Source organism: Mus caroli, unplaced genomic scaffold (genome assembly GCF_978045245.1).
Source record: "Mus caroli unplaced genomic scaffold, Mus_caroli_1 scaffold_2, whole genome shotgun sequence".
NCBI lineage: Eukaryota > Metazoa > Chordata > Mammalia > Rodentia > Muridae > Mus > Mus caroli.
This window is the reverse complement of record NW_028227257.1, coordinates 28531327-28545427: the sequence shown is the minus strand read 5'-3', so window position 1 is coordinate 28545427 and position 14101 is coordinate 28531327. Positions and strand designations below refer to the sequence as shown.

General features: G+C 43.7%; 1 protein-coding gene across 1 annotated transcript; it reads right to left on the bottom strand.

The window, feature by feature from the left end:
- Window positions 1–667: 667 nt before the first annotated feature.
- Window positions 668–9575, bottom strand: Nanp (N-acetylneuraminic acid phosphatase). Its single transcript, XM_021155530.3, has 2 exons — window positions 9418–9575; window positions 668–1890 (listed from the first exon to the last, which is right to left on the bottom strand). Exons 1-2 carry the CDS (start codon window positions 9505–9507, stop codon window positions 1234–1236), a joined length of 747 nt encoding a protein of 248 aa, XP_021011189.1. The 5' UTR covers window positions 9508–9575; the 3' UTR covers window positions 668–1233.
- Between the last annotated feature and the right edge of the window lie 4526 nt (window positions 9576–14101).

Sequence of the window (14101 nt, the reverse complement as noted above, 5' to 3'; positions counted from 1 at the left end):
TGTTACATCGGCACACTAATCAAGCTCCAGGTGAGCTCTAGAGACACAGTGCTTCCTCAAAGTGTGAAAACAAACAAGACAGAGGTAACAGTGAAAGCCATTCTAGTATTCGTTTTTTGTTTGTTTTGTTTTTGAGACTACTATGTAGCTCTGGCTGGTCCTAGAGATCCATCTGGTTCTGCCTACTGAGCTCTGGGATTAAAGGTGTGCGCCACTATGTGCAGCTTTTTTGTTGTTTTGTTTTGTTTTTGTTTTTTTTCGAGACATGGTTTCTCTGTGTAGCCCTGGCTGTCCTGGAACGCACGTTGTAGACCAGGCTAGCCTCGAATTCAGAAATCCGCCTGCCTCTGCCTCCCAAGTGCTGGGATTAAAGGTGTGGGCCACCACCTCCTGGCTCATGTGCAGCTTTTAAACCTAACTTTCTCTACTAGTTTGGTCACCTGGGTGAACTAGTCACCAGAGATCAGACTAGTGGGGAAACGACTTGCTCAGAGCACATAGATGTAATTTTCTTCTTGTGAATCCAAAGGAACAAAATGACTTTTGGTGCCACATGGTTAGCACTTGACTTAAGCAAAATGTCCAATCCTCTCCTCTGTGTGCAGGAGAGAAGGTAGTCTTTACTCTTTAGGAGCCACAAGATCACTCTAAAAGGATGAAAACGGTGTGGGAAAAAAGCACCACGGTTTGATTTTTAATAGTTTTTCACCAAACTATAACAATGTCATGTTCACGCCACAGAAAATTCAGCCCTCCAAAAGTCATGCAGAAAAATTAGATAACAGATTAAGAACATATACATTGAAAGTAGGCACAATGTTTATAACAAATTTGCCTAAAATATGCAAAATTTCACTATGAAATGTCTCGATTTGTATGATTTAGTACTTATATTGTCCTGATTCAGCTGCCTGAATCTCTATTTTAGAATATCTATTTTTTTTTTAAAAAAATCAATTTCTACTCTAGAAACCAGTATTTGTATATCATCATATAAGCTATTTTGCCTTTCTTCAAGTTTTTTGGACTACACGATTAAAACCTGGATTTCGGATATGAACACAAGCCTATGGTTATCAGCAGCAGCAGGGTTGGGAGGATCTTCACAGGGGACTATGAATTCCTCACTCACATTATTCTCAGAATAGAACCAAATATACAGGAACACCTTAGCTTCCCTTAGTTCTAACCCTGGAAACTGGCTCTGAACATGGTCCCTGTGCTCTTCTGTATTTACACAGACATGCTGACTTTGCAATCTATGCTTTGCAAGAGAGCAGGTAATTCTAGCACAGAAGACACCATATAGTGAGGCATGGGTGATGATGTCAGCGGCACTCTTCCACTCTTGTTTATCCAGACCGTAGCTTTCAGTCCTGCATTGAGGCCTCCTTGTATATCGGTTTCCAGTGTGTCACCAACCATCACACAGTCCCCTGGCTGCACTCCCAGAAGATCACAGCAGTGATAAAATATGGAAGGGGCTGGTTTCTCTTCCTTCTGTTCTCCTCCTATAACAATGGCATCAAAGTAAGACTGGCAGGCGCAGGCCTCGATCTTTTCCCTCTGAGTCTGTCTGTCACCGTTTGTTAACAGGAGCAGGCGGACGTCTTTTCGAAGTTCAGTGAGCATGGCTTTGACATCGTCTGCTAGGGTCATGTGCTGTAAGCGTGTAGATTTCCACAGGAAATAACATTCCTCAGCCAATTTCCTATTGTCAGCACCTCCTTTGGTTTCCTGGATTGCTTCTTCCCAGTGTGAAGTCCTCACATTTGTAACGCAGGCACTATAGGGGTGAAAGCACTCCTTGCTCAGTTTAACTTGAACTTTATCGCAGATGATTTCAGCCTCTTCTTTGTAGTGGTATTTTGATTGTAAGAGCTTTATTACCTAGGCAGAGGAAAATAACCTGGTCAGCATACCTCGTCTCTAACAGTCATGTCTTAGGAAGGAGCGACTTCTTCCCATTACCACACCATCTCTAGAGAGATCTGGCCAAATTAAAGACTCTATACCCCCGACACAATCAATAATGCATATATCATCTGTCTTGCTCCACCCACCTAGCTCCTTATGTCTCTGTCCCCAGCATCTAGTCTAAAATAATTCTTCACATAAGGCCAAAAACAAGCCTTTGTTTGTTTGGTAGCCTACCAAGTTTCATACTGGTTATGAAGACATGAAAATAAGAATTTCACTTAAATCTAGTGAAACGTTTTAATACTTTTTGAAAAGCATTCTCTCTTTCCCTCTCTCTCTCTCTCTCTCTCACTCACACACACACACACACACACACACACACACACACACACACACACACACGGGCGCACGCACGGGCGCACGCACACACACACAGAATGAATGAATGAATGAATGTGTACTGGGAATAGAACCAAGGGCCTTCATTAGGCACTTAGGTATGCTCTATACCAGAGCTACATTCCCAGCTCTATTATACTACATTGCTATTTCTTAACATTTACCAAGGATAGGAACGTGGCCAGCTCTATGGCTAAATTAGTACATATTTTCTTAACTTCTGTTATAACCTTACAATTCGCCTTTCAAGAAAAGACAGTAAGTTCAGCATTGTTAAAAATTTTCCTGGGCTGAAATTTGAATCCATATTAGCCTACTTCCACAGCAGACATGCTGGCCTGATAGTATGTACTGATTTCTGGGGTATCATTGCATAGGAAAAGGAAGCAGACAGATAATCATTATAAATTGATGCTGAGTTGGGTGCTGTTGACAGTTAAAGACAAGAACTATGGAAGTAAAACTGAACTCAAGAGTAATTTAATGAGGCTTGGCAGAGAAGTCATACCTAAAACAAGAGTTGACAAGCAGATAATGTGGATGTAGGTGGTTAACTCACTCTACACAGAAGCAACAAGCATGGAATTCTGATCCCCCCCCCAAATAAGCCAAATTGAGCCAAAAGGGAGGCATGGATGTGTTGGAGGGTCCTTGAACAGATGCTGCCAAAACCTCTTCTGCATCCATTTTCCCACATATGCCCAATGTTTCATATTCTAAGTTTGTGACTTCTCGACACTTGCAAGCCTGTCCACAGCTGCATCCATGCATTCAGACTGGGGCTCAAGTATTATTGAGGGAATACCAATCAATCAACAAGAGAAAGAAATTTTGGACAAACATCAGACCTTCATTGTTCTTTAACAGCTGAAGCATGTTCTACAGTGTCACCTCAAGGACTAGTGTCTCACTCCAGCAGTCAACTGATCATTGAGATACATAACAGCCATCCCTTCTCTTATCGCCAACATCCTTCCTAGGATTCCCTCCCAATGAACTACCTATAATTGAAGGATGTACTTCTAAAGTCAGCCATAGCAACCAAGTCATATATTGATCTTCAGCATGAGTGCATGGCATTGTGCTGATGGCTGGGAGAGCTGCTGCTCAGTGGCTGCTGGCATGCATAAGGCTCTTGTTCTGTGTCACCATCAAACAACACGCCTGCTGCAGCAAAGCAATCCAGTAAGTACAAAGGACACAGGGAACAGGTGGCAACTGTTCACTCCAAAACTCCACGCACTGAAAGGAGCAAGGTATTAGTAAGGCATAGACTCTCTCCTTAAGAGTATATAAATGCCTCTAACAGGAAAAGGAAGTACTTCGGGTTATTTCTGTAAATCAATTGTGTGAACTCTATAGCCCAGGCAGGTCTTGAACTTACAGTGATCTTGCTCCAGGTTCCAAAAAGAAAAGTTTTATTAATCAAGAAAAATATATCAGTCCTAAGAATTTAAGGCAAAAATACAAAAAAACTAGCCTTTTCAACTCCATGGTCTTGCCACCATCTTTTAAAAACAAAAACAAACAAACAAACAACAACAAAACCAGTATGGAATTCAATTACTCTTCAGCTATAAGCAAAGGACACTCTAAAAGTTTCAGCAGCCCCCTGTTACATGGTAAAGTGCCACAGGCCTAGTTGACACAGAACAGAAAGCCACCATGCCCCAATGTCTTGGTATTGCAGTTGGCAACACCATAGCCTCACTCCTGAGACTCTGTAAATGTGGGGTCAAACACCTTTGAAGGCACAGCATACCCTTCCCCTAAGTTCCAAAATCTTTCCTGATGGCATCTTTAATTAATTTTCCCATTAGTCATATTATTGCTGCTACATGGCAACTAGTCACAGATTTGTTTATTATGATCACAGCATTTTAATCACGTTACCATTGGTCTTAGCCACTATTCTACTGCTGTGAAGAATAACTATGACTAAGGCAACTCTTACAAAAGCAAGCATTTAATTGGAGGCTTGCTTACTTTCAGAGGCTTAATCCATTATCATCATGATGGGAATTAGACAGGCATAATGCTGGAGCCAGATCTGATAGCCATATCCTGACCTGCAGGCAGAGAGGCTGGCCTGACACAAACTTCTGAATCCTCCAAGCCTACCCCATGACACTTTTCCTCCAACAAGGACATACCTACTCCCACAAGGTGACACTTCCCAATCCTTTTTGAACTGTGTCCCTCCCTGATGACTAAGCATTCAAATATGGGTACAATTTTTACTCTTACCATCACGCAGCTGGAGCCTGAGGGTGGGGTGGGTTGGCTCAGTGAGTAAAGAACTTAGCTTTTAAGTGCAAAGACCAGGGTTCAATCTCCAGGACTCATGGGAAAATGCTGAGCAATCACAAATGCTCGTGATCCCAGTTCTGATGAAGTCTAGAAGGAAGATACCCAAGGCTCGCTAGCTAGTCAGTCTAACCTAACTGGTAAGCTTTGGTCCAAGAAGAGAGCCTGTTACAAGGAGAAGATGACATAGGAGAGGTTCTCTTCCAGCCTCCACATGTATATATACATGTGTATGCACACTTATGAGCCTATAAAAATAAACCTAAAAATATTAACATCTTTAGAAAAAAAATGTTTATCAGATACTCATGTTATTAGCTCAAACAGGGGTACCACTTAAGGTGAATCAGCACTTACTACTTTCCTAACCCCTCATTGCGAATAAGTTTGGGCTCAATTGGAGGTGGAGGACAAAGGCCCCTAACCTGAAGGTGTGGAGGACATACTGTAGGTGAGTAAGACAGGTTTGTAAAAACACCGATGTAATGAAGGCCCCAGGTACCTGCAGGCCTGAAGCCAGGGGACCTGAAATGAGAGAGCAAGCACCAGTCTAGATTAGAATACATTCACGTCAGAACTCTACCACTCTGAATGTATATGGAAAGATGTATCTTTTCTACTGTCCACTCTTTGGACCTGGAACTAGAGTCACTGTCACAAGTAAGAGTTAAGGTAACTGATTTTGCAAGACCCTGTGAGGGTTAGTTTGAGAACTAGGTAACAATGCTACTTTAAGAGACGTTATTTTTTGAATACCTGTGATTTAGATGTTAAAGGGCTAAATTCTCTCTCTCTCTGTCTGTCTCTCTCTCACATGCATGCGCATGTGCGAGCGCACACACACACACACACACACACACACACACACATATACACACACACACACACACACGATGATTGCTTAACAGCCCAGAAATTTAAATGTCTTTTGTTACTTTAAGATTTTTTTTTTTTTTTTTTGTTTTTTCGAGACAGGGTTTCTCTGTGTAGCCCTGGCTGTCCTGGCACTCACTTTGTAGACCAGGCTGGCCTCGAACTCAGAAATCCGCCTGCCTCTGCCTCCCGAGTGCTGGCTGGGATTAGAGGCATGCGCCATCACGCCCGGCTTAAGATTTTTATGTATCTCTATGTATGCATGTCTACCACATGTGTGGGGCTGCCTATGGAGGCTAGATTCCCTGAAGCTGGAGGTACAAGTGAGGCACCTAACATAGGTGCTGGGGTGTGAACTCTGGCTTTCTGGAGGAGCAAGCAGCACGTGTTAACTCCTGAGCCATTTCTATGGCCAACTCCACCTATTTTTTTGTTTTGTTTTTCCTTTTTAAATAAAATGTTCTTAGAGACAGGATCTTATATAGTCTAGGCTGCTCTTAAACTCTCTTTGTAGCTGAGGGATGACTTTGAATTCCTGATTCCTTTGCTTTTACCTCACAAATGTTGGGATTACAGGCATACACCACCATGGCTAGTTTTTATGATTCTGGGGGCTTAGACCAGAGACTTGTGAAAACTAGGCAAGCAGTCCACCAAATGAACTACACCCTCAGCATCCTTGGTTATTCCTAGTTAAGTCAAACATCACTCACTAATGCCACATGTGATGAATCTACCTTAAAAATGAAATACATTGGCCCTCTACTTCTTCTAACACACCTGTACATGCATTTCTCATGTTCATAGCTATTTGTATTAGACATTTAATTTACAAATGATTTTTAAAAAAAAATCTGTTCAAGTTCGCCCCTTCTTAGAATTGGGAACAAAACACTCTGGGAGTTACAGAGACAAAGTTTGGAGCTGAGGCAAAAGGATGGACCATCTAGAGACTGCCGCACCCTCCAAACACAGACACCATTGCATACACAAGATTTTGCTGAAAGGACCCAGATATAGCTGTCTCTTGTGAGGCTATGCCGGTGCCTGGCAAACACAGAAGTGGATGCTCACAGTCAGCTATTGGATGGAACACAGGGCCCCCAAAGGAGGAGCTAGAGAAAGTACCCAAAGAGCTGAAGGGGTCTGCAGCCCTATAGGTGGAACAATATGAATTACCCGGTACCCCCCAGAGGGCGTGTCTCTAGTTGCATATGTAGCAGATGACCTAGTCGGCCATCACTGGGAAGAGAGGCCCCTTGGTCTTGCAAACTTTATTTGCCCCAGTACAGGGGAACGCTAGGGTCAAGAAGTGGGAGTGGGTGGGTAGGGGAGTGTGGGGGGGAGGGTATGGTGAACTTTCGGGATAGCATTTGAAATGTAAATGAAGAAAATACCTAATTAAAAAAAAATCTGTTCAATGAGGAACTATACATTCATGCCTTTTCCTCTTGACTATGAAAGTATATTGTAATCTGAATAAGAATGGCCCTAATAGGCTCATATATTGGATGTTTGATTTCCAGTCAGTAGACAAGGAGATATAACATTGTTGGAAGAGATATTATCATCAGGAGTGGGCTTTTGAGTTTTCAAAAGCTAGGCCCAGTCTTGCTATCTCTGCCTCTAACTTGCAAGTCAGATGTGAGCTCTTGGCTCCGGCTCCAGCACCCTGCATGCTGGCTATCCAACTCCTCACCTCGGTGATCACAGTCCTACTTTCTGAAACTGTAAACAAGCCCTAAATTAAATGCTTTCTCTTACACGCTACTTTGTCACAGCAACTAAGACATATGCCTTAAAAGAGTGGCAAAAACTTCCCCATATAGTTCTTTGGAAAGTAAAGTTGATATACTCCTTCACCAAGGCAAAGGCCAGACATCTTCCTAGCCCCTCAGAAATCATTCAAAATGGTATATGACAGCTGGCATATTACTTTGGGATAGGTCAAAATTTATAAGGAATGTTGTATCTTACAAGATAAAATGCTCACAGCATTTAATTTTGCTAACTTCATAGACCATTTATAAGTAAAGGAGGAGGTAAAAGAGCCAAGACTGGAGCTATGAATTCTTATGCACCGTCCACTATTCATTCAGCATTTATTACATGTCAAACAAGGATAATTGAGATAGCATATCCCCTTTCAGGAAACTCAGGATCCTGCTGTAGGCATGAGCTGCAAAAATTAAGATGATAACGTCCTCTGACAGGTGCAGTGAGGGATGTCGGAAGCAAAAAATAAGGGGCAATGCCATTGTGGGGTGGTGGTGTTGTGAGATAAGAGTCTTAATATGTTGCTTAGACTGATCTCAAATTCTGGAGCTCAAGGGATACTCTTGCCTTGTTTCCCAAATCAATTTTTTTTGTTTTAAAAAGTAAAACCCAAAACTCACTGTGGCAGGGATGTGAAAGATGAATTGGATGTGGTCAGCCTGGAGATAAGACTACAGCAAAAATGTACATAGGATGAGCCTTTTTGTCATTAAGGGGAGAGTAAGCGAGACTGGGAGACAAGAGTGGATGGGGACACAGTTCACTGAATGAGCGCTGGATGCTACAATCTTCCCATGTATGGCATGAAAGCTACCTGACAGTGTTATGCAGACTAATGCTCAAATTTCTGAGGTTAGGCATAGACAGGGGGGTCTGCTGAGGCACCGAGTACTGGGAGAACTGTGATTCAAATGTGAGGTTTAATAAACCTACTTAACAAGAACCAGCCTAAAACAAAACCTGAGTTTCAAAACACGGGCCTCAGCTGGATAAGAGCACCGGTTGAGTGTGCGCTGTCTGCAGTTTGAGATAATGGAGGCAGAGCACACAGAAGTATGTAACGTATGAGGGTGTCAGAATGCAAGGGACAATCGACAGCGTGGAAAGCTGATTCCAAGTGTGGGGAGAAGTAGCTCAGGGGAGAACCTGTTTAGGATGGCAAGGAGGTAGGTTCAAACCTCAGAACCAAGAAAATAACACACACACCCCAATTCAAAATACCTAGTGACGTTGGCACTTTGGGAGCCACCTAACCACTTGGCAAGCCTATTGTATTCTAGTGGCAGAGACAGAAGCTACGTCCCAGTCAGTGGATTTGGAAATACAGAGAAGAGAGCCCTGATGGAGACAACGGGTGGCGATTTTCCTTAAAACATTGCTGTGCAGAAAAGCACAGTCCAAGAGAGGTGTAGGGTTAAAAAATTTTAAAGACCGACATGAACAAACAGTGGGTGCAATGCAGCAAGAAATGCGAAAGGTTTAAGATCCAGATAAACAAAAAACTACCTGATGACGCATAGGACCCTTAGTATTGAAAGGGCAGACTTTTTTTTTTTTTTTTTGGTAAGTGGGCTTTCCACATCTGATACTCCTTCGGTTTTTCCTTGAAGCTGAAGGCAGGGGATGGAAAGTAGGGGTGGGTTAAGAGCAGGACTGGAGAAGGAAGATGTCCGACAACATCTGTAGCTATAGTTAGGAGGGTGCAGATCAGCAATGCCTCACTAAAAGACTGTCCCCTTCGCATTTTATGTGCCGAGGGTCTCAGCACCAGAAAGCCCGGAAGGCCACAGGGAGGCCTGCAAGGAAAAAAAAAATGCTATGATGTAGGTAGGTTAAGTCCAGGCCCACCTCTCAGAGTTATATAACTTCCTGGGCCAAAGCCTTGTCTGAGCCTCTTCCCCCAAACCCACCGCAGCCCATCTCGCGCGGGGCTGCAGCAAGAGGAGGGCGAGGGGTCTCGTCCCGCGCCGTCCAAGCCCGGGTGACCGCAGGTGACGGCGACTCTGCAGTCGTGGCAGTTCAGAGTCCAGCACCCGGCCCCACGCGCGGGAAAGAAGCTCCACGGGCTCGCAGCGGGGGGGAGTGAGGGTGCGGAGCGGAGTGCTGGCCCGGCAGGGGAGGGCGACGGCGCGGGGACGTTACCTCCAACATGCCTCTCCTGCTCGCCCCGGCCGTGTCGATGAGTGTGTTGTCCAGGTCAAAGAAGACCGCGCGGACCCGACTCAGCCCCATAGCCTCGGCAACCCAAGCTGCGCGCGAGCCGCCTCTGCCGCGCCGCGCCTGCGCAAGGCGGTCAGGAACACCTGGGCGGAGTCTCGGGGGTCACCTGACTCTTCCAAAGCTCCGGGGTCTCCGTGGCAAAATCGCGCGAGATTCGGACACTAGATTTTATAGGGTTCGCGTGCACGAGAGGTGGATGAGTGTTATCGTGGCTTATTGCTGTGTGGGGGTGGATGGTCCTCTCCGTTAATGGCTTGGTGGGCTTGCTTAGGGCTGAGAAGGACGTCCTAGCTGTACTGGAGAAACTCTCCAGACCCTTGGCTGGCCTGTCTTTCTATGGTGACCTCACAGTCACCGTCAGGAGATGGAGCAGGAGAGTGTGCCCTCCAACCTAGGAACCTAGCTGCCCGGTGACTTTTGCGCTTCACTTCTTGTCCACAGCCTTGTAGGAACTAGAGCCTTCATCTGAACATCCTTTGAAAGATGCTTAGAAGAACTGAGGAGAAATGGGAGTCTCTGCAGTGTCTGCCGAATGGTTGTTTTTTAAAATGTGTATTTGTGTTTCTGTGTATGTGAGTGCTTGCAGAGGTCGTCCTGGAGCTGCATTTGCGGCGGCTGTGAGCTGCCCACTGTGGGTGCTGGGAACTTGGGTCCTCTACAAGAGCAGTATGAGTTCTTAACCACTGAACCATTTCTCCAGCTCCTTTCCCTCCATCTTTACTCATTTTCCTGAAACTCTGCAGCCCGAGTCTTGTGTGCCTATTAATTGCATGGTTTTCTGTAATTAATTTCTAGCAAGGAACCGAGACTCTCTCTTAAGAACCCCAGAAGATCAGTAACAAGGTTTGCCTTCTGTTGGTTGAAATCAACCTCTAATCCTTTTTTATTGATGAAATTTGGAGTCACTTTCACTAACCTGGAATTTATTGGGTCAGCCAATGCCACAGACCTGGTTTTGAGCTTTCGAATTAGGATTGGTTCTTACATTGTAAGTTGTTCAGAGAAAATGAGAAAGTATTTCATAACATGTGAGAATTGATTAAATTTAATTGTCTATAGTTTCAGTTTTTGTTGTTTGTTTGTTTGTTTGTTTGTTTTGAGACAGTGTCACATTGAGTAACTGATTGGCCTGGAGCTAGCTGTGTAGATCATGCTGGCCTCAAATTCAGAGTGATTTGCCTCCCTCTGTCTCCCAAGTGCTAGTTCTCCCAAGTACCACCACATCTGGCTTGAATTAACTTCAACTCAGATCTTTGTCTATACTTGAATGATACTGGCTCCAAGTGGCTTCTGTTCATAGTGAACTGTACCCCACCTGGGTAATATATACAAATTGTGAAAAAATGGCTGGGCCTCCAGCCAGTCAGCCCCAAACCGCCAAAACTATGTAAGGTAAAGGCTGACTTCAGCCAGTCATATTGTTCTGTATACCCTTGTCTTTTCATTGGCTACAAATCTAACTTTGAGCTGTATTGTGTTCATAAGGAACTTGTTGACCCACCTTTGCTTGGCTGTAAAACTTCCTGTTTTTTGAGATAAACTTAACTCCTTTTGGGTGTTTAATAATTGGAATGCAGCATCCTTGTGTCTGTGTAGTATACTTCTGCTTTTGCCTGACAGTGACAGAGTTGAATAACATGACTATGAAGACGAAGATGCTTAGCTCTGTACAGAAAAAAAAAAAAAGCTCCCATAACCTGAGGTACACAAGTCACAGATGGGTTTCTGATGCTCAGTAGAAGGAGATGAAGGGCAGACTACCTATAGTTTTTGTATTTTATGGAGTAGAGTCAGAGTTGATGCTCTTTCCCAAAAGTGTTCCTTCTTTAATAGACTACCCCTCACCGATGCAGTGCTGGTGAACCAGTTGTGTGCACTTAGGTCCCAGCACGGTCAGCAGAGTGAGGCAAATCTCCATGAATTAAAAGCCAGCTTGGTTTCCAGAGTGAACGCTAGGCGAGCTAAGGCTACTTAGTGAAACCTTGTCTCAATACACACACACACACACACACACACACACACACACATATATACATATATATATATATATATATATAAAATGTATGAAATAAAAGTTAAATATTTGGTGTGGTGGCTGGAGAAACGGCTCAGCAGTTAAAAGCACTGACTGTTCTTCTGGAGGACTGGGTTTGATTCCAAGCACCTACACAGCAGTTCACAATTGTCTGTAACTCCATTTCTAGGGACAGCTGACACCTTCTTCTTGCCTCCATAGGAACCAGGCACACAAGTGGTACACACACTTATGTACAAGGCAAAACACCCATACAAATCAAATCAACTTTAAAAAGGCATCTGAGTATTTAGAAACAGACAACTAGAACCCCCCAAAAAGATATATTTATATATATATATATATATTTTTTTTTTAAGTTAAATATTTGATAGCCAAAGCTGGTGACCACATGGGAAAATAGGCACTTTTACACTGCTTGAGGAAATGTAAATTGGTGCAAACACCTTTGAGAATAATTTAGTGATGCCTTTTATTGGCTAGGAGGTCCCACTGTTAGGAATTTACCCCTGGACATATTTTTCTGTTATAGATACTAGACTGATCTAATCCATATCTGCTGTCAGTTTGTTACTCAAACAGATGCTGATGTTTTCAGAGTTTTTACAGAATACTGCCTTTATACTCCCATGTATTTTTTGACCAGACATCATTATTTTTTTTTTCCTTCATTTATCCTCTGGCAAAAGGTTCAATTAATAACATAAAAAAAAACTGCCCTTTGTCCTGTAAGAGAAAAGCAAACATTACAGACTGCCAAATACTGTTACTGCTCTACTGTAACTGTATATAATGTGGCCAAGAATAAAAATGCTGCACTCTGCTTCCCAAATAAGCTGAGTCCTTTGCTGTTCTTCATTTTAGTGTTCTGTGTTGTCCTTGATCTTTCTCACTTTTTATTCACATTTATCTTTTGCTCTTAGTGTGCTCACAAAGTCACAACACTGGAAGTAGGAGTTGAATAGCAATGCCTTTAAGTAAGTTAACATTCCAGATCTACATCAAATGGGCCAAAGCTCCTCCAGTGTTTATTCAACACAACAGATGCTACACTAAAACACATCATCTAAAAGACAACTGGAAAACAAAGCAGATCTACTGTGCTGCCCAGGCAAGGTGCAGGGCCCTTTCTCCTGAGTTTTGCAGCAGATCATGGGCAGGACCAGCTTTTCCCCTCTTATGACCCCAGGGCCAGTTCCCCCACACTGAACACCCCTGGGGCTTGCTCATCTGTCATCATGGTCAACTCTGCTGTGCTGCCAAGATGATATGCAAGGCCAGTTCTCCTGTCTGCCACTGGTGTTGAGACAAAAGAGAGGAGAGTGAATCCCTCCCTTGCCTATACCATCACACAGAAGCAAAGAGAGAGGGACAGCTCTCTTTAGCCAACTCCTTCAGGGAATCAGGATTTGCTCATCTGCAACCCCCAAATCCAGGGCAGCTATACAGTGCTACCCAGGTGGAGTGCAAGGCCTGCTCTCCTGAGTGCTGTCACTGGTGAGGGGCAGGGCCAGCTCTCCTGCTTTCATGATTCCATGGCCAAGTCTCCCACCTGCTGCAGATGGTTGGGAAGAGTGGGAAGGAAGGTGTCCCTCTCTTATCCATGCCACAGAACAGGAGACAGGTGGTATTGTGCTTATAAAAAGATAAAGATGACGGTATCATATGAAATAATTTATTTGAGGGTTGAAGGCTGATTGAGTGATGCAATTTAGCCCAGGATAGACCTAAACTCCTGGTTCTACCTGTCTGTCTCGCAAGTGCTGGAATTACAGGTGGTCACCATCATTTTTAACTTCACATTTTTTCAGAAATGTTCAGTCATGTAATCCTTGAGAAGATGTTTGGGTTGGACACTTTCTAGTACAGAAGGACGCTGGAGGGCTGATGAGATGGCTCAGTGGGAAGAGCACTGACTGCTCTTCTGAAGGTCCTGAGTTCAAATCTCAGCAACCACATGGTGGCACACAACCATCCATAATGATATCTGATGCCCTCTTCTGGTGTGTCTGAAGACAGCTACAGTGTTCTTATGTATAATAATAAATAAATCTTTGGGCCAGAGCGAGCAGGAATGGAACAAGTGGGGTTGACCGGAACAGGCAGGGCTGACTGGAGCAAGCAGGGTTGAGGTCCTGAGTTCAATTCCCAGCAACCACAGAAGGCTTACAACCATCTGTACAGTGACAACCATAACTACAGTGTACTCATATACATTAAATAAATAATAAATAAATAAATCTATAAAAGAAGAACAAAAAAGGATGCTGGATATGAAATGTGCACAGTTATTTTGGCCATAGAAACTCCAGTAAAGCAGGAATTTTAAAGCTTCATCCAGAAATGGCCAGTGACATAATGTCCGTCAAACAGCTGTTTTCAACGTCCATGCCATTTCAAACTTCACAAGCATGCTGCCACAGTGCCCTTCAGCTCAGTGAAAGTGGGTAACACAGAAGTTTCATGGGAAAATCATTCCCAACACTCACAGGGGCCTCACCGATGCCATTTGAGAACACTTGGACACCCAGGATGGTTTTCAGTCTTGGATTGAGTAAGAGTGTATACAGG

Excerpts from the sequence above, each read along its gene's own strand:
- Nanp (XM_021155530.3), bottom strand. The coding sequence starts at position 9,507 with ATGGGGCTGAGTCGGGTCCGCGCGGTCTTCTTTGACCTGGACAACACA. Across the intron at positions 1,891-9,417 it reads GCAGGAGAGGCATGTTGGAG|GTAATAAAGCTCTTACAATC; the intron begins GTAACGTCCCCG and ends TCCTCTGCCTAG.